This window comes from Stegodyphus dumicola, chromosome X2 (genome assembly GCF_044657685.1).
Source record: "Stegodyphus dumicola isolate Sdum_Otavi_A_Nest chromosome X2, ASM4465768v1".
Taxonomy (NCBI): domain Eukaryota; kingdom Metazoa; phylum Arthropoda; class Arachnida; order Araneae; family Eresidae; genus Stegodyphus; species Stegodyphus dumicola.
Genome location: NC_140781.1, coordinates 120,995,993 through 121,020,984, shown reverse-complemented (window position 1 = coordinate 121,020,984; position 24,992 = coordinate 120,995,993). Strand labels below are relative to the sequence as shown.

At 31.7% G+C, this 24,992-nt stretch overlaps 2 protein-coding genes across 2 annotated transcripts in view; one reads left to right on the top strand and one right to left on the bottom strand.

Moving 5' to 3' along the window:
* Ykt6 (YKT6 v-SNARE homolog) overlaps positions 1-6,471 on the top strand; it is a 41,012-nt gene extending 34,541 nt beyond the window's left edge. The window contains exons 6-7 of the mRNA XM_085809256.1: positions 5,867-6,080; positions 6,186-6,471. Coding sequence (XP_085665382.1) covers positions 5,867-6,080; positions 6,186-6,221 — 250 coding nt within the window. The 3' untranslated portion in view covers positions 6,222-6,471. The remainder of the gene's footprint in view (positions 1-5,866; positions 6,081-6,185) is intronic.
* A 3,711-nt stretch (positions 6,472-10,182) lies between these two features.
* LOC118181445 (uncharacterized) overlaps positions 10,183-24,992 on the bottom strand; it is a 102,563-nt gene continuing 87,753 nt past the window's right edge. Inside the window, exon 10 of the mRNA XM_085809251.1 lies at positions 10,183-11,746. Within this exon, the coding sequence (XP_085665377.1) occupies positions 10,375-11,746 (1,372 nt within the window). The 3' untranslated portion in view covers positions 10,183-10,374. The remainder of the gene's footprint in view (positions 11,747-24,992) is intronic.

The following is a 24,992-nucleotide window of genomic DNA, read 5'->3' as shown; positions in this document are numbered from 1 at the left end:
AATAAAAATCCCTTCAAGTAACATTTGTTCTCCCTTTTAATTCCAATAGTACTGAGTCCCCCCCCTAATCATGCATATATCTTAATCTGAATTATGCCTGATGCCTGTTTTTTTTTTTTTTTTTTTTCCGCAGAAAGTTAACTTTTGGGGAATGGGAGTTTGCCATCCATGTAATCTATTATTGATATAACCATCATGCTGACAATATTCTTTGGTAAGAGTGTAACATAGCATGATTAATGAAACAAAGTTTTTTTGCATTTACAGGCTACTAAGTTTTATGCAAAACTTTTAAGTTATATGTCAAGTGATTTCTCAAAAGTAAAATTTAACTTTTTGTTTTGTATGTAGGAAAAATGTCAGTATATTCGTTAATATTTGTTTTCTCCCTGTTCAAATGAGTGATATTCTGATGTTCAGATATTAGTGCAAATTGTCATTAAAAAACCCAGTAAAGTAGTTTGGAGTTTCAAATTCCTAAAATGATTTTTAAATGTTAGGATTATAGTCATCTTTGTTGTACTTTTTCAGTGAACTGATACAAGCAGTTTCTGTTTTTATTCCCTATAAAATTCAGCTGTTTAATTACTAAGGCTTATATAGAAGGTTAAACTCATTTTGGTTTAATCTAAATACTAGTCTAACCAGTTTACATTGTTAATAAATTATTCTGTCTTTTTTTCAATATGAGAACATTAAGTCAGCTGTGTAAGGCAATTTACAAATTTATTTGAATTTCAGTTTGAAGCTGCAGGAACCAAACTATTACCAGAATTAACTCTTACTTCTTGTTGGTTTAACAAACAGTAATTCAAAGTGAAAAGAGAGATACATGCTGAAGTAAAACAAAATTAGGCAACTTTACATTGCTGATTTAGTTTTGACTAAAATCTAAGCCAAACACAAGGTTGTTGCTTTGCTTAAATTTAAGTAATTCAAAGTGTTTACTAGTCAGATATCAAATCTAAAGCCTAACAGCTTACTCTTATGTTTTGCAATTTTTGATGCATTTTGAATCAAATTCAGTAGCTTATAACAACTCCACTGAAGGCAGGCAGTAGCAGGAATTTCATCACACCATTTACTGAATCTGTATTCTAAATTTATATTTTTGCCATTGCTATAAACTTACTTCATGTACACTGTGCAAAAAAAGGGGGGGCAGTTCTCCCATTCTACTGGGCCGATTGACAAAACTTAGTCTCGAAAGCATGACTTAGGATATATATTAGATTTATGTGTAGCATTGTTCTAACATAGGTATTTTGACACAAAATCGGACTTTTTCTGAAATAACATACTAATTTTTTTACATATTTTGATTCTATGACTCAAATTATGCCTAGATATTAAATTTTGTAAAATTTGGTGCAAAATTTACAGAGAAATTCAAAAATTTATCTTGATGAAATTTTTTCAGTTGCACCAAGCATAATTCACTTAACAAATTTCTTAACATGTGGCAACCTTCCATTATGGAGCGGAGAGAAAGGCACCTTGTTCCTACCTTTTTACATTATGCATGAGCGAAAAAAAGGTACTTCGTTTCTACTTCCAAATAATTTTAGCAAAGTGTCTAATCCACATTTGATATTTTATCGCTTTCAACAAATATTGGATATTGACTGAGCAGTGACTGAGTATTTGACGATATCATTGACTGACCAGTGACTGACTAAAAATTGGACATTGACCGTGTGACGATCTCATTGAGTGCGCAGTGACTCACTAAAAATTGACTGAACCAGTGACTGAGTGACGATCTCATTGGCTGACCAGTGACTGACTAAAAATTCAACATTTACAGACTAAGTGACATTCTAATTGACTGTCCAGTGACTGACTAAATATTGGCTAATGACTATCAAAATGGGCCAATATATAAATTTGCGTATATCTTTGGAAATTTTGAATAAAAAACTGTAATTTTTTGCACATATGCTTAGAAATACATCTACTTTAAGATAATGGTAAAATTTTTATAGATTATAATTTTAAAAAAAATTTTGAAAAATTTATAAAAATTATTTTAAAAATAAATCATAAAAAATGGGTGAATTTTATTTGGAATGAACCTGAACTTCGAAAAGTGAAAGGAAGAATCAAATAAGTTTAATAAAAAAAGAGAGATTATTAAATATATTCAAACTCAATTAAAACTGAGGAGCTAAAATTTTGAGAGTTAATTTTTTAAAAAACTACTCATGTGATTTTTACGAAATTTGGTAGTTTGGTGTAATATGAGTAATAGAATTGAAATATGAAAAAATTGGCATGTCATTTCAGAAAACGTTCAATTTTTGTGTCAAAATACTTTTATTAAAACGTTGCTATATATAAATCTAATAAATATCTTAAGTCGTGCTTTCAAAACATGAAAAACACAAGTTGAATTTCGTCAATCGGCCCAGTAGAATAGAAGATATAGAACTGTCCGTCCCCCCCCCCCCCGCAGTGTACATATTCTGCTGGATCTCATGAACCAGAAGTGCCAGAAAGATGAAAAAAAAATGACATGAAAAAAAGAAATGCCATGTTAATTAAAATAAACATTACAACTGTATTTTTGTAACTGAAGGGAGGAATAATCTCTCTGCGACCGGTTCTTTTCATGGGAGAGTATGAAAAGAAATAATTCATTCATTGACTGAAAACGTGGAAAGTGATTGCCTTATCGTCCTCAGGACTGGGTAGGTTATATGATAGCAACTAGTAAATGGAAAACTAAAAAACTTTTTTTAAATGCCTCGAGTATTTTTACAAGTATAGCATGTTGCATATTGACATGCTAGTGAACTGAGTTATTCTACTATCCATGGCAGTTTGCAACTTATATGCTTCTCACACATATTTATTGATTCATTTGCTTACATACAATTTGAAAACAAGTTTCTTGTATTGAACACTTTTTTTTTCTGTAAACCAAGTTGATGTTGTGGATATTAAGTGATATGAAAATATCATCAGTTCCACATTCATTAATTTACATAGCATAAATTAATCATCAGATAAGAATTTAGGTGTTTGGATATGTTACAGTGAAACCTCAGTTCCTGAATTTAATTCATTCCTAAAGGCTGTTCATTATCTGAAATGTTCATAAACTGAAATTATTTTCCTCATAGGAGTTAATATAAAATGGGTTTTCTGGATCACAAATGCTTGCTTATTTTTTTAAAAAAAAATTACAATGGTATTTTGGGAATCAGTTGAAATCATTCAAACTAATGAAAAGCATAAGTGAGTGAGGAGCAAGAAAACAGGTTTTGTTTGGATGAGAAATCTTTTTTAAAAGCATGAGGTAACTAACTATCTGGTGTATGTTGTTTACCTTTTCTTTGCCTCTTACCGCAGTTTGAATGCTTGAGAATTACTGGGCTTTTGTTTCACACAAAATTTGTCCAGTACCATTCATTTAAAAATGTTTCTAAAGTGATGCAGGACATTGTCATTGAAAATGCTTTGATAGCTTTTTAAAGCATTAGAAGGATGCTATCACCGCTTGAAAATTTATGCTGTAAAACTTTGGGAATCAAAGAATTAGATTCATCTTTCTTCTTTTCACGTCCTCTGAAGGTGTTTCTAAATTGTCTTTTTGTTGCTGCTGGTCTTTTTTGTTAAGCTCGTTTTTATGATTCTCTAATATCTCCCTCATGTCTTCATCAGTAACTTCTAAATTTTGGGTTTTTATTAGAGACATAGACCCCCCAACACACACACACAAAAAAAAAAAAAAAAAAAAAAAAACCACTTTTATACCACTCTGCCTGCAAAACAGTCCATTCATAATTTTTGCAAGGCCAAAGTCTGGGTCCTTGACAGAGTCGTAGCTAGGGTTTTCAGCGCCCAGGGACAACTGAAGATTTCACAACCCCTACTGCTTGCCAAGGATGGAAAACATTTAATTCTAAAATGTCGTAACATCAGTTTGGCGCCCCTTGGATTCTGCGCCCGGGGATGGATGCCCCCTTTCCCCCCCTCTAGCTATGCCCCTGGTCCTTGAACTCACTTGCTGTCCAAGTTTGTTAATGAGAATAAGCAACAGGAAACATTAAAAGGCCCATGAGGGTTAATTTTGTGTCATGAGTTTAACTTTTTTGAAAATAATTTGTTGCTGACTTGTATGTTTGTAACTCAAGACACTATGCATTACCGTGGCAGTTTTCATCTTATAATTTGTTTATGAACAAACTGATGAGAAACATCTGTGATCTGAGGTTCCATTACATTTACAAAATGCTGTTCCTTATGCTGGACAAAGTAGAAAATATGCATAATAAATTGTATAATTCTATAGTTGCTCATGCGACAGCTGTTTCATGCTTTGCTAAGTTACATGTTAATTCACTTATTTTTCTGTGAATGTATTGTTGGATAAAGTTGAAAATTATTAATAAATTGGTTTCTTATAGATTGTTTCATTTTAAATAAATTGAATAAATATTTTTCTTGAATTAGCAGTTTTTCTGTCAAAATCATGATATGTGTAACCAGTATTTATTTCTGGCATATAACCGCCTTGCTATAAAATGCAGTATTGGTTCAGACTCGTCGTTAAAAGAGTAGCCGTAAATATCTGGGATTTATGTAGAAAATAACAGATGAAAAGATGTAGGAGTATTGAATTCATCATCATGTACTACATGTCAAAGAAAGACATTGTTGAAACCGAGAGAAGATATATTTATGGACACAAGACCCAAGTGCTGAATTGTTTTTATATGGCTACTATGTTTTTTGAAGTGCAAATGTGTTTATATGAACCATATAACCAGAATCTAAAAGGCTGTTATGATGCAGTTCCATTGGAAATACAGTACAAAGTCTGTAATCCGGATTCGTCGAGACGTCGTCGATTCCGGATTAGGGTTTTTCCGGATTATAGATCATCATTTTAAATCTGGCTAGGTGGCATGCAGAAATTATACAATTAAAAATATGAAACCGTAATTTATGAAATAAAGATCAATTAGGGTCTAATGTGTATCAAAATTTACAAAAAAAAAAAAAAAAAAAAAAAAAAGCTTAATATTTATTTGTTTACTTTATTAAACATTTCTTTCAATGTAAGTTGTTTAAGTTGCTTCATTTTTTGTGCTAATACTTTCTCTTTAATTCTATAAACAGACATAATTTCTTGTTCAGTTACAAAGTTCCACTGTTCAAGGCCTGTAATTGCTGTGTTGAGAACTGGCTAACTTGTGAATCAAAATTTTTTCGTTTTCAATAACCTTTCTGTCACTTTCTTCACTATCGGAAGCGCGCATGCGTAAAGCATACAAAAAAACGTTTGTGGCTTTGAGGTCAGGATTATAGATCATTCTGGACAATGGATGTCCAGATTACGGACTTTGTACTCTTTTGACAGAGATCTAGTGCAAGTTTTCTGAGCTATGATCAGCTATACTATTAAATGCTCTCATTGGCTCTTGCAAGTCAGAAATGTGGTTATACTAAGTGGCATTCAGCACAGTAAAGTCGTAGAAGTATTTTTGTTTTTGATACTAACAATTTTTTATGCTATTAATTTCCAAACTTGTTATTATTCCGTAGGTATTATTGGTAAGTGTAATTGGAACATTTTATATTACTAAGTGTTAACATAAATATGCTGATTCAGAAAGGAATGCAATACTAATTAACATCCTTCTTTTTTTTTTCATTAACTCATGAATAGTAATTTCTGTTGATTTTGCATAAGAAGTTTATGCAGACCCCTCAAAAAATTCTCAATTTAAGGTATATTGTAAAGTTGAACTGAATAACTGTTTATGTGTGCTATATATTGTTTTATTTTCCAGTAGGCTGCTATTATATGAATTAGGAAAGGGAAATAATGTGTATAATATTTTAAAATTCATTTCAGTTCAGTTGCATTTCCTGGACTTGAGAAATTTCTGTCCGACTATCAGGATCCTCGAAGTGCTGATTCTTTAACAAAAATTCAGGATGAATTGGATGAAACCAAGATAATTTTGCATAACACATTGCAGGCTGTTTTAGAACGGGGTGAAAAATTGGATGATTTGGTTGTTAAATCTGAACAATTAAGTGTACAGAGTAAAGCATTTTATAAAACGGTAAAATTTTGAAATTTTTTTTAAAGATTCATTTTAAATTTCCAGTTCTTTTAATCACAGTTTTTAAAAGGTATTGTAGCCTGATAATTATTTTTGTTTTTATAGGCTCGAAAAACAAATTCATGTTGTAGTATTCTTTGAATTTGGAGGGGTATTCTAACTTGACCAAATATTTCTGTCTGAAAAATTATTTTTGGACCAGCTTGAAAGATTGTAAAATGGTTGCTGAAGTGTTTTATTAATATATGCCATTCATAAGTTCCATTTTATAATTCTAAATATAAAGTATATTTATCCATATTTGAATATGTTACTGTATATTTGTGTACTCATTTGTTTCAAGATAACTTGTTTATTGTCGCAATAAAATCTTGAAAATTCTGTGTTTAAATATGGTCATTTTTATTTTTACAAGAACTTCTAGGAAGTACTTAATTTTTGGCTCAGGCAGTTTAGTACATGTATTTTAATGTATAAGAGACAAAAATAGTATTATAAATAATAATATACTTATTGTTACTATGGACATTAATCACATAAAAATGATTATACATTTACATTTGCTTAAGGTTTGTTGATTAATTTATGTGCGATTAAGCTGTGATTTATTTTTTTAGATGATTTATTTCTCCGATGCTATTAAATGCTATATTTAAATATTTTTTGGAGATAAAATGCAGGAATAAAAAATGAACAGGAAGCAAAATTTAACAACCAATTAAATTTTGTTTCCTGTTTGTTCTAAAACTTTTAAATCAGAATTTTTTTTAATTATATAATTCTCAGTGACAGTAAGAGCTAACGTATTAAAAGTAGCATAGATAAATGGCAGAAAGTAATGGAACATTTAGCATTATGTATAAAAATATTAAGCGTTCTGTCATGTGATAATATCTAAATCCATAAATTACATGTTAATTTTCTCTGTACATGTTACTTACTGATACGTCCGTGAACTCTGATTTGACATGTCCCCTTCCCGAACAGTAAAATTTCCTAAAATTGTGGAAATTAATGATGCGATTATTCTGTAACACTAAAATTACGCTAAACTTATTTTGATTCATCACCTTCAAACCAAGTTTTTCAGTTACGACTATTGAATCATTTTAGATGTCAATGCATAGGTTTAAATGTACACTGAATGGTTGAAATATTCAGTAATTTTGATTAACTGGAACATTTTCTAGCTAGTGGATTGAATATTCTAAATATTGGAATACAAATATCTGTTATTCAGAAGCTCACTTGTCTGCATTTGAGTGAAAGCTAACCTGAATGAAAGAAGGTAAAATGTTATTCATCTTCTAAAGTATTTTCAAAAATAATTCAGCACCAGATAGAAAATTTTTAAGGAATGAAGGAAATAAGTATACTGATTATGGAAATTTATATTTGTTTGAAGGAAACTTCTTTAACTGTAAGTTCTGATACAAGCAAAGAGTGTATTTTATTTTATAGTGTATGTATTACTTTATACTATGAATGTAGCAGTCATACTGGAAAAAAAAAATTATTTCGCAGAACAGAAAAACTGAGAGATGGATGAGGTTGATCTTTACATTATGGTAACTTGGCGATTTTTTGGCGAAAATTTGGCGACCAACTCTCCTACAGCAACCCTCTATTTTTTTTTCCCCGCCGCCATTTTGTCTTCACGAAGTAAAGACATGTTTCTTTTCTTTTCCTCTCCTGAACACTTCTTCCAACAATCTACTAGCCAAATTACACTTATGCTAGAAATTTTATCAAACAAAACTGCTTAATCATGACAAATATTCACTGCAAAATTAGGAAAAACTGCACAATACCATCCTCCTTACGCATTTTTCAAAATAACACATACACATAAACCATGTACACGCCGACTTATTTTTACATAAAAAAAATCCCAGAATTGCACAAAAATGGCATTGCGCACACTCTTCACTATATCCATGTACACTGCTTTTTTCTCATAAATTACAAAAATTTCACGAAAATACATGACAATTTTCTCAATCTTTAAACCCGGTAAAAAGAACATATATGAAATTACCTGATCGCGAAAAAGTATTTACCCTTTACAAATATGAACATTTCCACATATAAAATAAATAAAATATCCAAAAACTTTTTACCTCTAAATCATCTATTACGTTATACACGTCGCCAACGAATTCATACCGCAAGCATTACAAATACTTAGTATCAGATATTTAAATTATTTCCATGCACGTTTATTTCAACTTAAACGTATACCAAATTCCTACAAGCATAAAATTCACAAAATAACTATAATTTCATTAAAATATCTCTAAACCATGTACACGTCGACTTATTTTTACTTAAAAAAACATCCCAGAATTGCACAAAAATGGCATTGCGCACACTTTTCACTATATCCATGTACACTGCTTTTTTCTCATAAATTACAAAAATTTCACGAAAATACATGACAATTTTCTCAATCTTTAAACCCGGCAAAAAGAACATATATGAAATTACCTGATCGCGAAAATGTATTTACCCTTTACAAATATCAACATTTCCACATATAAAATAAATAGAATATCCAAAAACTTTTACCTCTAAATCATCTATTACATTATACACGTCACCAATGAATTCATACCTCAAGCATTACAAATACTTAATATCAAATATTTAAATTATTTCCATGCACGTTTATTTCAACTTAAATGTATACCAAATTCCTACAAACATAAAATTCACAAAATAACTATTATTTCATTAAAATATAATTAAATTCAAAAACACTACTTAAAATATAAATGAGCACATACATTAAATTAATAAAAATTACCTTACAATCCTAATTACTTTAAACTAAATCATTGCTAATAACAATTTTCCCAATAATACCAAATTCCTTTCCACCTTACATTTACAACAATGCATAAAATAATATCCTCAAATAATTAAAAATACTAACTTACCTAATCTTCTTCAGAATCTTGATTACGTGGCGGATACACTTTTCTTTCTTTTGTTTCAGAATCTTTAAAATCATACTTATCTTTCAAAGCAAGATACCAGGTAAAATAAATAACATAATAAAACATCTTTATTTCTCTCTCGCACAACCTTAAAAAACATTTATTACTATCCTTTTCAATACCACTAAATACCCATTTCAAATTCACTTTAGTTAGGCCATAGGATCCAAAAATTCACAAACACTATTTCACACAACACAGAATAAAGCCAAATACAAAATTGCCAGATTTTTTCCCGATTAAAGAACAGTAATTCGTCCATTAATATCACATGACATATCCCATGATCTCTCATTTCCCTCACACAAAATAATGCGTAATCAGAACTGAATACTACTCACATTCTTAACAAAGTTTAACTAACCTAATCTTCTTCCGAATCTTCCTTACATGGTGGATACACTTTTATTATGGATTCAATAAAATTACTGAACGATTTTTTTTCCCGAATTTCATAGAATTTGATAAAAAAAAAATTCTCTTTATCACATCTACAATTCACTTTAGACAGCGCCATACAATCCCAAAATTATTCAACCCTACTTCACACAACACACAATGAAGCTTAATACAAAATAATATACATCCACAGATACTTGTCCAAATTCCCCCCTCTTCCAATTAAAGAACCGTAATTCGTCCATTAATATCACATGACATATCCCATGATCTCTCATTTCCCCCCCACAAAATAATGCGTAATCGGAACTGAGTACTGCTCACATTATTACCAAAGTCCCAGGTAGTAACCTTTATCGCCTCCAAAATGTCGCCAAACTACCAGTTACCATATTGTAAAGATCAACCATGGATGATTTCATTATTATGAAATTAAGGTTTTTAGGGGAGACAGGACCTTTATAGCCAAAAAAATGAAATATGTATTCATATATGTATGTGCAGGAGTAGTGAAGTTAGCAAATAAATCATTTTTGTTTGTAGTCATGTATTCCCCCGTTCTTATGTACCATTTGTTAAAATGGTACTGTATAAAGCTATGTCATTCAACACTGCATTTTTAGGAATGAATTTGTAATTCTAACTGAAGGATGGGTATATTCACTTCCCATTGATAGTTATGAGTGACAAACTGATTTTATTTGTGAAAGTGTAGAGTTTTGTACCCATTTATGTTTGTTCTTGCGGACATATATTTCTTTATCTTCATTCCCTACTTTAGTATTAAAAATAACTTATTTTTATTTCAGTTACAATTATAAAGTTCATAACTGTGTATTAAATAGATTGATGAACATTTAATTATTAATTTTCTTGCTTAAATGCCTTTTTAGAATTTACTTTTCTTCAGCACTGTTAGAGCAGTCAGAACTGTCAACATTTATCAATGTAACAAATGTGTTTGAGCTTTCAACATTTGTAACATGGTTATCTGAATTTCCTTCAAGCTGAATAACTGTGACATCACTGCTGCTAGATCGTGGTGTACTAGAGTTTCTTTGTTGGAAGTTCCCTTTTTTTAAAGAACCATTATCTTTTTTATTGAACTTGCTGTTCTGAATATGCTGCCGGCAAGTGCCATTAAGTCCCTTTTTGCTCCTACGTAACAGTGGTCGTTTTTTCCGAGGTCTTTCCAAATCAGCTGAGCCCGGATCAGATGTAGTTTCTGATATTGGAGTTTCAAGTTCTCGTGTTGAACCGAGAGAGCTTGCACGACCACATTCATCCTCTTCAGATGTACTGGCTATTTGATTTTTACTTCTGAGCATACTTTTGAATGCTGCTCGTTCTATTAGAACATGTGCTGTAAATTCGTCATTAATATTTGTGTGTACATGTCCATTTGCTTGATGAGTGAGATTTCCAAGTGAATTATTTATTTGCAGGACTTCTCCATTATTATATTTGCATTCAACTGATCGATGATGATGATGATGATGATGTTTGGCTTTATTTAGTGTTTTTTTCCGTAGATTTTCTTGAGAACCTTTTGATCCTCTGGATGTGGTAGATGAGCGATCGGATGTAGGAGTGCTGCGGTCACTACCTTTATCAACACATATATGCTGCCATGTACATAATGGCAAATGTTGAGATAAATTAAATCCTTTTGTTGCTCTGTTACCATTCATATTGCTAGCCAGTTTATTCAGGCACTGATCTAAAGGACAGTCTTCTCTAGCTGCCAGAACAGTTCCAAGTTGACTTAGGTAACGGTTCAAAGAACAGTCATCTGTAGGCTGGATAACTGAATCTGCCAGCTGGGCCAAACATCTGTCTATAGGGCTATTCTCATCCTCACTGATGTCTTCAGTATTATCTTCTTCACTTGCTCTTTCTAGAACTGGTGTATTTAGGGAATCTTCTGTCATGTCTGAATTAGCAACTGAAATAGAGTCGGATTCAATTGATGGTGTTCTCATGTAGCGTTCAGGACCTTTTCTTTTCTTCTGAGTGTTTTTGAAAAGTGTAGATGCTGCTTTATGATTTTCAGTAGGTATTCCATTATCTGTAGTCACAATACATGAATTTGTTTCATATTTTAATGTTGGTTCATGCAGTACTGTCCTGACTTGGTGTGATGTCCCAATTTTCATATTTAGTTGATCAATTTGTGGTTTTGGAGGTGGTAATGGTGGGGTTATAGCTTTTCCAACTCTTGGCATTGATGGTTTTGGTGTTGGTGAGGAAGTATATTCCATATTTTCTCTGTAAAAAAAATGTAGAATTAGTAAAATGAATGGAAATTCTAGAATATGCAGTTAAATTTTTTATATCAATTATCTGCAGAAGTATGTTCGTTATTGGTTTATTATGTGCAGAATTTAGTCTAAATTTTAAATGCTTATTTAGTAAATGTTACTTTTGCATGCTAGAAATGTTTCAGCAGTGCAAAACTTAAGCTAAAAAAATAAAATTGTCTTTTTAATTTGAGACCTGTGGATGTCTTTAGGAGGCTGATGGGGCTTTCACTCCTCTTGGAATCTACCAAAAAATGGATTTTTGTATTGATGCAATACTGTATTTAGTTATCTGTGATCCTCCTCTCCCAAATTAAATATTTAATTATAAATATATTGATGTATTTATTTCAGTCTTTGACTCCCCTGAAATATTTTTGGCTATCCATTTTTGGCTATTGAATTTATGTTAAAAGCACCATGTGATAATCACATATTTTTAACATAAACCGTGAAAGAAATAGGCTAAGTAACTTAGGTAGCCACCCTTCTTTAGATATTCTGAGGGTAACTGGGACCACTAACTGAGAGGTTGCAGTGACTCAGAAAATGGTTTGTAACTGCAGTGCTTACAATTTTATATAGCTAGTTTTGTTCTTAAAAATCTTGGCTAATAATATGAAGGTAAGAGTAACATTTGTTACTCAGCTTTGACTTCAACAGAATCATATGTTGTTTTTGTAGATGTTTGAAACTGTAAGCCTGGGCCTAAAAGTTTAACTTCTCTGTCTGGCATTATTGAAAAGCTTTGCAAAATTATATAAATAATTTAATAGTTTCCAGACAAAATGGGGAGGGGGGCGAATTAATTACAGACATGATATTGAATATATGAAAAATTTTCAAATTTGCAAGATATACTTCTTTAAAAATCACAATAATAATGATGATTAACTGGAGAAAAAGCTGTTTGATTAAATAATAAGGCATAGTTTATACGCTGTGTAAAATATTTAGACATTAGAAGTAACATACAACTTACACCACCGGCTGAAGGGTAAAATCATTGAACATGGATATTTCTGACCTGGGTTTGATTCAAGTCAGACAGGCTGAAATCAAACCCAGCCTGTTTGCCTGGTATGGTCATTTTCATGGTTTTTGCTATGTGTAGTTTATATATGAGCCAGTTTATATATATTTATATATTTATTTCCATTAGGAAGTCCTGCACAAAGGCATCTCTGCCCTCTGCTCTAGTGTGCTTTGTCGTAATTTAGTGAACCAAACCAAGCAACATACAACTGCATTCCACTATAAATTTTAGAAAAACTATTAATTTCAGAGCAGATTTGATTTAAAATCTAATTTCAAGTTTTGCAGATGTATAAAAATTTCTTTCGTAAATATTTCAAAGTAAATTTATAATTTAAGTTAGTGACTAATTGTGTAAATTGATGAAAATAAATACTGTTGGTTGATTATATGGCTTAAAATCCAAAGTTTGTGTAACATGAAATGATTGATGACTTTAATATGTTTTGTATGAAAATTAAGGGCTTTAAAGTGAATATTCTGCATTAATAACATGTATATTTAAATGAAAATTGCTTTAGTAATCATTGAAAAAGTTTACAGCAATGTTTAAAAATTGTATCAGAATTTATTTGCAAATATTTTAAAATTATTTATGAAAGAGATGCATGCTTAGAAGTAGTAATAAATCTAAAGAAAATTCTCAGCTTCATTTTCATATTGTAATTGTAAGGTAAAGCAACTAGAAAATGTCAAACTATAAAGCAGTTTAGTTACTATTGATACTTAAAATGTTAATCTCTGTTCAAAGTGCAACTTTCACTTTCGCTTATTAAATTTGGTTAATAAGCAAGGTTTCTTGTTAGAGTTGCCTCTGGTACTGATATGACTTAAAGATATGTTAGGGTCTATTGAAGAGCAAAATTTACTGGCCAGCTTGAAGTTCTAATTTTAATCCAACAGAATACATATAGGACAAGCTGAACTGCTGAGTTGATTTACAACTAAAAGTATTAACTTGTAACAGTTTTCTGACAGAGATTATAATTGAGGAATGGACATACAATCCCAGTAGATGGAAAGTAGAAGTTGAGTGCAAGCTTGCTTATATGAGTCTTAGCAGTGATTATGAATGGCAGCCACTATATTGATTGAAAAAGGGATATTTATTACAAATATTTCATACTTTTCTCATTTATCTCTCTTTCTGGATACAGGCAAATACATTAAAATAATAAAATTACAGTTAGTTTTTTCCCATTTGAGAAAATCACGGAAATATGCCAAGGGATTTTAAAAACATAAATTGATGTTGGCTTACACACCTCTCCCCCCAAAAAGTAGGAAAATTAACTGAAACTGTCTTTAATTTCTGAAAAATTAAGAGGGGAAGAGGCTTCAGAAGGAGATGAAATAAAAAATCAAAAGCCATGTGAGTAAATAAAAACAAAGATGGAAATTATTGGTTTAAAGTGCAAATACTAATAATTTGAGCTAGAGCCATGTTCTGAACTAAGTTATAACTACATAAATAAGTTTGGGTGCCAGTGTATGTGAAAGGTGTTCCTTGGCACTTTTGAACTGAGCATCTTGATGCTCAGTTCAAAAGTGGTTGTATTTTAGGTAGGATAGAAACAGGTTGAACCCTAAATAAATTGCGCGTTATCTCTGATATATACGAGGTATTGGCAACTGTGAGTCCGTAAAGATAGTGACTTGACAAACTGTCTAGTTGTCCCAGAAGCATGAGTGTGTGGTAAGCTGCAAATTATCCAACAACTTCATTGTCATCCACCTAGTTATGTAAGTGTAAAATATAGGTTGTGCTTTTTCTTCTCAAATCACAAGCAGATGATTGAAGCATGTAGGGTTTTCTGCGTAGCAATTCGAAATATCTTAGCAGTTAATGCACAGTGAAGTAATAGCTTTAACGCTTATCACGCAAACCACATCTATATATTTAATAGTACAACAAATTAATATGCATAGTTATTTTGCACTACATCTCTTCAACTGAATTCATACTTTTAAAATTTGAAAAGTCTGATCGATCAGATTAAGTTCACTTCGATTTTGTATAAAAGCATAACATTTTCCCCTTTCAGCAAAAATAAATATTAGTAACAGTAGAAAACCTTAAATCAGTAGGCATTGAATAGAAAATTGTCTGTAAACAAGTCTATTGTTTTCTTTTGTTTTAAACTAGTCTGTCTAAAATTTTTTTGTTTGTTTAAGAGATGACTTAAAATCTCTATATCACATTTAGCTTTTGCATGTGTAATATGATAAATATTCCACTTTCTTCATCATGTAATAAAAATACATATATATATATATATAAAGGTTTTTCTTATCGTTTATCAATTTTATGGGATAATACTTGTTTTCTGTTTTTTTTTTAATTCATCATGGTTTATAAATCTTAATATTTTAAAAACTGAAAGTGTTGATTCCCAGCTGCATGAAAATGTTGATTCCCATCTGTAGAATTTTAAAACTTCATTTGTTTATTTTTCATGCATTCTATTATACTTTCGTTTTTCTCATGAACTAGAATTATTTTTCCAAAAATCAAATTTATTTTCATTTTCAAACCATGCAATAATTATCAGGTTATTTTTGTTGTATTGTGTGCTGTAACTCTGTATTTCATCAAATACTGTTGGAGAAGTTGTCTCCCTGGCACTCACTGAAGCAAAGCATTTTGATTCAGTCCATTAAAATTCAGTTAAACCTCTCTAAGCATCAGTTCTCAGATAATATAAAGACAAATAACATGATGATGTTTAATATTTCTCTCCTTTAAAAAGTTCTCTAACTCCTCTGAAGCAAACTGTAGGATATTATCCAAGACAAGTTTATTTGGATACTCTTTCTGCTAAAAATAATTGTCAGAAAACTTATTACAGTTTGTGTTGTAAGTATAACAACTAAACTGACAGCATAAATAGTTATGAGGAGCTTTCTCGGAAGAGCCGATTATGTCAACAGGGGTTGAAAGGGAGTGACTGAGTTTTGTGACACACTGTATATGAATGTAAAGCATCAATAATTTCATTATTCGTGCACTACAGCCTAGGCTAGAGCTTAGCATTTTGCTGCCTGGTGCAACTTTCCAGGTCCTTTATTGTGCTGCCCAGTTCCTTTTCTAAATTCTAAAAATTTTGTCATCCCTAAATTTTGCTGCTCAGTGCTTCTCTAGTCTAAAATATTTCCTGCCTCTAAATTATTTCGCCTGGTGAGGCCCCTGGGAGTGACCATCACTAGTACACCAATGCATATCTCCATCTCTATGTAGTATGAATGATTTGAAGACATCTGCATGCAATTTGCATGTTTTCATGGGAAGAGTTTCAGGAACAATAATTTGATATGAATTTCTCATGACATAATCATCCATCTATTTTAGTCTGTCTTTAACTTTGAAATAAGTAATTTTTTATGATATTATGCTAGTATGTAGTTGAGTTTTTGGAAGCTTAGATTCGAGGAGATCATTGATAGGTTTCTTTTTAAATCCCATTTATGTTATGGAAGGCATAATTTGAATTATAGCAGCAACTGTTAATACTTCATTTTTTTTTCTGTTGCTGCATTTGCTTTCAGATAGTATTCTCGATCAGCAATCAAGTGTTTCCCTAATCTGTAGGTTATTTCATAATTGAATTCAAGCAATCTGCACCATCTAGCTACTCTCATACCTGCATGATCATTTTGTATGGTAGATAGTAAATTTTATTGAAGCTTGATGATCTGTACATAAAACAATTTCCTCAAAACCAGTGAAGCCAGTTTTGCTACAGCCCAGACACAAGATAATAATTCTTTTTCAGATGCTGTATACTTTATATTAGTGAATATTCTAGATGCAAAAGGATACATTCAGTTCACTCCAAATCATTCCGAGTTAAAACTGCTCCCTGACCCTAATAAGAAGCATTAAGTAGCCATGTAAGTTTTAGGAATTGGATCAAAAGCTGATGTACTGATAGCATCTGTCTACTATTTGAAAATACAGTGGTATGGTTGATTCAGTATCCTCTTTTTCAGTTACCCACAATTCACAACGTATGAAATCTTAAGTTACAAAATGTATGCCATGTAACACTTCAAATATGAAATAAACCAATAAAGCTAACTACTAAGCACATTTCTTAGCCTTTCTCTCCTCTACAGTTATACAAATGCCAACAAAGGACTATAGCTGTTAGTAGTCAGAGACATTTTATTACAGCTTTCATAGACTGAAATTTCTTATTTACAGTACATGGCGTTCAAAGTGTAAGTGTAGTGGCTGTTACTTGAGCTTCTAAGCTTAAAACCATGATAAGCCTTGTTCGTAAGTGAGAATGTGAAAATTTTTGATATAGTAAAATTAGATAAAAACTCCTATGCAGTATTTTTATCCCCCTCTGAATGTTATTTGTGGCAAGTTTTCAGTTAGTGAAATAATGAAAAAATTCATGCTAGATGTTTCTTTTGCATCGCAGACCGTAGAAGTTACCTACCATAGTGCGGAATAAAATACTAATGAAAGGGAGAAAGGCCTTAAATTTTTGGTTCTTCTTATGCTTTTGAAGAAGATGAACCTGAAGATCCAAAGCCCATTTCCTGAATTCAGTATAAGAAGGATCATCATCATGATTTCCTTTCCTCGTTACACGTATTTGTGCTATCACATAACAATAGATATTTCAGAATACATCTATAGTTATGTGTGATAGCATGTTATATTATTGTGACATAATGAGAGTGCACATATCAGTATCATCACAAAATACCACATATTACTACTATTGTGTACTGTGCACTATCATTACATAATTTGTAGTTATAGCACATTATGCTTTTTATTAATATTCAACAAGGAAATACTTTTTACTAAAGTGAAATTTTCTTATATGCTATGTACAGGTATGAGCACATGATTGTTAGTTTTCAAACATCACATTTTTTGATTGCTTTGTAAGTAAAAAAAGAAAAGATATTTATTCTACCATCCTTTGAAATAGTTCAGGCACTTTTGTTTACATCCAGAGCATGTTCTCTTGACGGAGATTTAGTGATGCATTTGCACATGAGAATTCCACACAAATCAAAAAGCAAGGATGCTTTCACACAAAGAAACATTCATTGCTAGGCGGATAATAGCAGCTTGTATACTTTAGTGAGTTGCGTACACAAAGAACATCTTGATTATATTTCGATAACTTGCAACAGTGACTTTGATTATTACTTTGTTTTATAAAATTCTAAACTACTGGATTGCACAAATATAAGATTTTCGGAAAATGTTTATGTTAAATGTAAAGAATGATAACTACCTTAAGGTACTTTTAAAATGTCACAAAATATATATTGCAAAAATATAGCACATTTTAAAGCTGAATTTCTTTACAACTAACTGCTAGAAGCGTAAAAATTTGTTTACTTTTTCCATCTGCTTTATAGTGAGTTTGCTTCTTTTATTTTATGTTCAGAATATTGAGATATTTTAAAATACATAGTTGTCATCCACGTCTCATTTTAATATGCACTGGTCTCAGCATTATGGATAAACAAATCACTGTTTTTAACTTTTTTCAAAATTATTTCATTATTTTTGAACATAAAATTTAAAGTAATTTCTAAAACTTTTAGAGGACATACGTAATATATACTCATTTTAAACTCACTTAGGGTTTATATAATTGTAAAACGATCCCTTTCAGTCTCTAATGCCTAAGAAAAGTAGGAGAAATTGAGCAGTGCTCTATTAATTTTAAAACAATTTCAAGACGTGAGAAAAGGCATTAATATACAAAATATATTGAATATGCACAGTTGCAATAAATTTCTATTCTCTTGTAGTTTGTAAATTTCAGATATTTGCGAATTTAGATCAGCTAGTTGTTTAAAATGTTTAAAACTGAAGCATAGTTGTTTATGCAGATCAAGATTGTGATGTGATGACAATGAGATTAATGTTTAAATGTGAATGGGTGGTTGCTTATTAAATTATTATAGAACAATTATGTAAAATTATTAAGATTGGTATTCAGAGGTCTGCCAAAATATATATACCAGGAAATTTGATTTTGATGATGAATATATCAAAAAATGTGTTCCAAGTTAAAAGTTTGCAGCATGATGGCTAAATGTAAATATACAATTAGCCATGTTAAAATATTTGTCATTCAGCACATAGTTCGATTAAGCTTTTTAAACAGGTTAAAGCATGAGCATGCAGTGCCTATTTGCCTAAAGGGAAGAGGTGCCTTTGTGGAAGTCTTTCTGAGGAAAATTGATTTTCTGTGTGTGTGTATTAAAAATATCGCATGTAATTTTCACTTGATTTATAGTTATGCATACTTTTACATAAAAATTCTGATATGTGCATAATTATTGAAAGTAACTCAAGCAAAACAGTGAATGCACAGAAAATGAAAAATATTAAATATATATGAATATTTAAAAACATGCATTTGCTTTTAATTAAATTTGTAAATATTTATGAAATTGTATATAGATGTATTTGGAAGTGAAGGATTTATTTATCGTAAACTATTCTAAATAGTACTCTGAATAAGTCTAGTTATTGAATATATTGAGATTTATGTAATGATTATAGATATTATCTAAATATATAATGACCGTAATATTTTATCTGTAAACATGAATTTAAATTTTGTTGACAAATATATTTATAAAACTGTTTAAACAAGAATTATTTGTACTACTGGAAAAAAAAATATTAGAAGTGCTGTAAAGCACAATGTGTGAGATGCGTACTTATGGAGTCAAAAAATTTTTTGAAAGAATTATTCCATTACATTTTATAATAATTCAGTTACATAATGAATAAAAAAATATTAATAACACCTTTTTATACCCCTTTCCGAATGCCCATAGAAAGTTAAGTACAAAATAAAAGGTACCTAATTTGAAATAAATCAAGCAGAGCATTAAAATTATAGAGTGGTGAGGATTTTTGATTTAAGAAATGCTTGGGAAGCTAAAAATTCCGATATTTGAGAAAGTGTAAATAGAAAAGTATTAATACCTGATTTTAATATTAATAAAACAAACTTTAATTTTTGTGATCGTTAACCATATAAAATTGTATTAATTTAAAATTTCTTTCTGATGTAATTTAACGAAAACATTTTGTTCAAATTAAAACTATTCGGAGTACAGGAAAATTATAACATTTAATTCCGTCCAGAATGAAATATTGTTTAAAACTGTGTTTCTTTCATATAGTTAGGTCTCTGAAATATAGTAGGTAGTAGGCCCACCAGCGGCCGAGCGGTAAAGACGCTGAACACTGGTAGTTCGGTCTGAGGTTCGAATCCCGCGAACGGGCTGGCTGCATGGGCGTTTTCGTGGTTTTCCCCATGTGTAACGTGTATACGAGCCAGTTTCCCTTAGAAAGTCCTCCACGAAAGGCATCCCTCCCTTTAGGCAGATAGCCCTCGTGTGCTTTGCCATAATTAAATACACTACACCAACACCACCTGAAATATTGTAGAAAAAGAAAATATATTCATTTATACTTACATTTACGACGTAATTACTAAATGTTTATCTCCGAATATGTCAAAACAGGCACATCTTAAGGGCAGGTCACTGAATGTTTTCGTAAATAAGAACCCTTGTTTTGAAAAGTTTGCAATACTGTGCAGAAAAGTAAATTGCGCACAGCTGCGTGAATGAAGAGGTCGCGAAATGCGTCAAACATTCCAAAGAACGTTCAGAAGTACCATTCATTTTTTAACCTTGTAGAAAGGATTATTAGCTAAATGAACCACGGAGATAGCATTTCATCGTCTTATTTTCTCATTTATACCCTCAAAAGTAATAGGTTCATTACATTTCTTTCAGTATTTCAGATTAAATTAACATATTTTGCATTAACTAAAGTTCTAAAGAATACGTATTTCCCTATAAATGGTTCCATATGTACTCCTAATTCACAAGCCTTTTCCCGCGTTTAATGCTGTTCAAGCAATAACATTTTGCACATGTGAGGAACGAAAATGTTTTTAATGCATTTGATCTGATTCATTTCATTTATAATCTAGCAAAAATTACAGGTTAATATTAATTGATGTATTGTAGAATTATAACTGTTGATTGATTCTCCTTTCTGTTTATCTACTGCATAAAATAATATTCCATTGTAACTGCGTTAGGCTTATGTGTTCTAGGTGTACCTTTCAATATACACCGTGCTTTGCTTACAAAAGTCATTTCGCGGCTTTTACTTACACAACCGTTCGTCATAGATATTATAGCAAAAATTGTTCGTTTCGGTTGAGCTACTCATAGCTTAGTGGAGAAATCGCAGGACTCGAAACCCGAAGGTCCCATGTTCGAAAACCCATCAATGGCAAGATGCCTGATAATTGGTTTTTATGTAAATTTCCTTCTTGTTAATGCTATCTTATTTATGTAAATTTCCTTCTTATTCTTCCAGAACATTTCGAGTGTGAAATGTTTCCGCATGCTCACCAGCTGTATATAAGTTGTTTTCATTCAGATTTGATTTAATAAAAAGAGTTTAGACTTGAGTACTTGCCTGTTCATTTGTACGATCCCTTCATCTACGCGACAGTTTGGGGGAGGCATCGGGTATCTCTCAGTTATTACGGCAGAGTTAAGCCGAGGCCTGCGGATTTGAGGACTTTCTCCCGAGTTTGGACTCTTACAGGATTCACGTAAAAGGTCGAGAAAGATGGTTGATGAGAAGGAAATCGAGCAGAATCCTCCATTAGGAGCTAGTTCCGCTTCGAGTAACATCGCACCAATACCGATCGAAACATACCAACTACCCAAAAGCCTGTGTATATATACCAATGACAGCCAAGAAGATACTAATAGATGGCTCAAGGACTTTGATCGAATTGCCAACTATAATCACTGGGATGTCCAGATATGTGTGGATCAAATGTTAGGTCCCTTGGAACCTTCTGGAGCCTGACCTAATGGGAACCGGTGGATTATAAGTTTGTACAGATTACCAGATTTACAGTCACAAAGGCAATACCGACAGCTGAGGGCACCGAAATTGCCAAGTTTATAGTTGAAGAAATTGTACTGAAACATGGTGCTCCCTAAGAAATGATAAGTGACCGAGGACGCAGCTTCCTATCCATTGTGTTATCCACCGTTGTTAAAGAAGTAATTCAACTATGCAAGACGTCTCATCTTCTGACGACTGCTTACCACCTCTCAGACCAATGGCTTAACTGAAAGATTCAATAAGACACTGGCAGACATGTTGTCCATGTACGTAAACATTGGACAGAAAAATTGGAATACTATTCTACCATTTTTAACCTATGCCTATAATTCAGCCAAACAAGACACAACAGGATTCAGCCCATTCTTTCTCATTTATAGCAGAGATATCCAGACTCCTCTTGACGTAATTTTTCCATACAGTATCGAAGATTGGTTTCGAAGATAATTGGGTTCTGCACATGTTCGAATCGATGCATCAGCGAGTTTCGTGAGCTCCGATTAAACTTATTTTTTTCTTGGTAAACATACTTTATTTCATTGTGAAAGTGCATTTTTTGGATTGAATTTGTGTTCCACTTTAGGAAAATAGTATTATTGCTGCATTAATTACTGTATTTTTCTTGCTTTGACTCAATTTATTATGCAGCGTAGCTGAGCCTATCTTAGGCCTAAATTTGGATAGTTGTTTACACTTAACAATGAACGGTCTTGCGTTTCTTAATGACTTTTATCCTGTTAATTAATATTGCTGCCTTTGCGTGGAACTTTATTCTGAGTCATTCTTATGCTAGTTTTGTTATGAAATCTTTGGTTTTTTACTGAATTAAAAAAAAAAAAAAAGATTTACTGTTATTTTAATTTGTTTTTATTTACATTGTATTTTATTTAATTTTAAAAGATTGTGTTATTTTAACGGGTTTTAACTTAAATTGTATTTTAATTGTACTTGGTTTTCTGCATCTTTGTGATATTTGATTATGTAAATTTGCGTGTTTTTTTTAAGGGTAGCACACTTTTGTAATATTGTATTAACATACTTTATTATAAAACTGTTTGTTATTTGACTTGTATAACAACGACGTTATGAGTGCTTGCGATGATGATCACTCTGATACTTTTGTAAATGAGTCTAATAACGTTGTAGCTTTGGCATGGGAATCATGCACAATTGTTGAAAAAATTAAAAATCAAAAAAAGATTGCCAATGCCAAAGATTGCCAAATAAAAAAAAGATTGCCAAATAAACTTTTAGAGGGTTTGGGAAAGATTCAAAAAATGGCATCTGCACGAAGTGTACATTTTGTGGAGACAGACATTATAAAATCGAATGGGAATGAGATTAGATGTATCCGAGAAGATATTGCTGAATTTAAGAATTTCGTTGCAAATAGAGTTGATAAAATTTGCAAAGGTAACCTCGCTGGCATTGATGAAAAAATTCCTTTGACTAATAAATGAAAGGGTCTGGATGAAATAATTCTGAAGCCGATGTCTGACGGCGTTGACGCTTTCGTTGAATTCAACAGTATGGTTAGGTCGGATGATATAAAGGTCAGTATTAAAAAATCTATTAGACGGGAAAATGGTGACTTTCTTCTGAAATTGGGCAGCAGAGCTGAGGGATAGCGGTTAGAAAATGCAATCGAAAATAAGGATAACTTGCGAAAATTTATTGTTCCCAGACACAGGCGATTTATCAGACCCAAAATCATCATATATGGAATTGGAGAGTCGCTTAATAACGACGAGTTGGAGAAAGCCCTGAAGCGAAAGTGCGAGTGCAAAGGGGATTGTGTGCATCATCTGTTTAATATCCCCGTTCGTGGTTCAGAAAAAACATCTCACCGCATCTTCGTAGTCAGTTCTATTAGTCAAAAAGAGATCCTTCAAGATCAGCGCCTAGCTATTGGCTGGCGCTCTTATTCTGCCAAACGTTTTCTTAGACCTAAACAGTGCAGCAAGTGCCTTGCTTTTGGACATTTTAAAAGGTTCTGCAAAGTCAACGTTTGTTGTGCAGTTTGCTCAGGTGATCATCTGGCGTCAGAATGTAAGAACAGAGATAAAAGTTTGATGTAAAAACTGTGTTTCCATGAATCAGAAAATTAAAATTGATTTAGATTATAATCATAAAGCTTTTGATAAAGACTGCCGGACATTTTTAAAAGAAATTGAATTTCTTTAAGAAACATTTGGATGTAGATTTTAAACTTTTTTCCTTAAAATTTTTATCTTTTTACTGTATTGATTTCTGAGATATTTTAATATTAGCGGCCGTGTTTTCGATATGTTTTTAATGTAGTCTTATTTATACATCAGACTACTTGTTATTGCTGCTTTTATGGATCTACTTAGTATTGATTTAAACCACTGTGCGGTGGCTGCTACCCAGCTCTCGGTGGTTGAAAAAAAATCACCGGTGTTTGCCCTGACATGATATTGCTGCAGGAGCCCTACTTGGTTGAAAATAAGGTTGCTTTCATTGAACACAAATCGAGAGTCGTGGCTTGCAGTGGAGGTAGATCTGTTATCGTGATTACTAATGAAAACATTGATTTTGCTGTAGATTATGAATCCAATGAGATCGTGAGTATTACTGTTTTCTGGCAAAATATGAGCCTTGCAATAATTTCTGCTTATTCTCCAGCGGAGGACATTGCTTCCCATCTATACAGATTAGAGAACATTCTTAACTTGTATTCTATGTTTTTCATTTTCGGAGATTTTAATTCTAAACATTTTAGCTGGGGGGGGGAGGTCTGAAGGATCCAAGAGGGGTTTTAGTCTTTGATTTTATTGTTGCCAATGATTTACCTTTTTTTAGCGATTTTAATTCAATTCCCACTTTTTACTCAACTGTCGGATGTGGATGGATTGATTTAATCATGGGGTCAAAAAATATAAATGCTAACAACTGCAAATTGAAGATTTGTGAAGAAGAATCGCTGAGCGACTATCGGTATATCCTGTTTGAAATAAACTATTTTCGTCTTAAAATAAATTTTTCATATCTAAAATTGTGTACAGAGTCGACAGATTATGCAATTGAATGAAGAGAACCATCTATGGGCTTAGGGACAAATTAAGAATAATTCATAATCAGGAAGAACTACTTTAAATAATTGAAAATTTTGAAAAGTTATTGCAATTGAGAATAGATAAAGAATTACTGGTTAAGAAGAAAGAAGCGAGAAAAGTTACTTGGACTAGAAAAATGTAAAAGATATATACGTGCT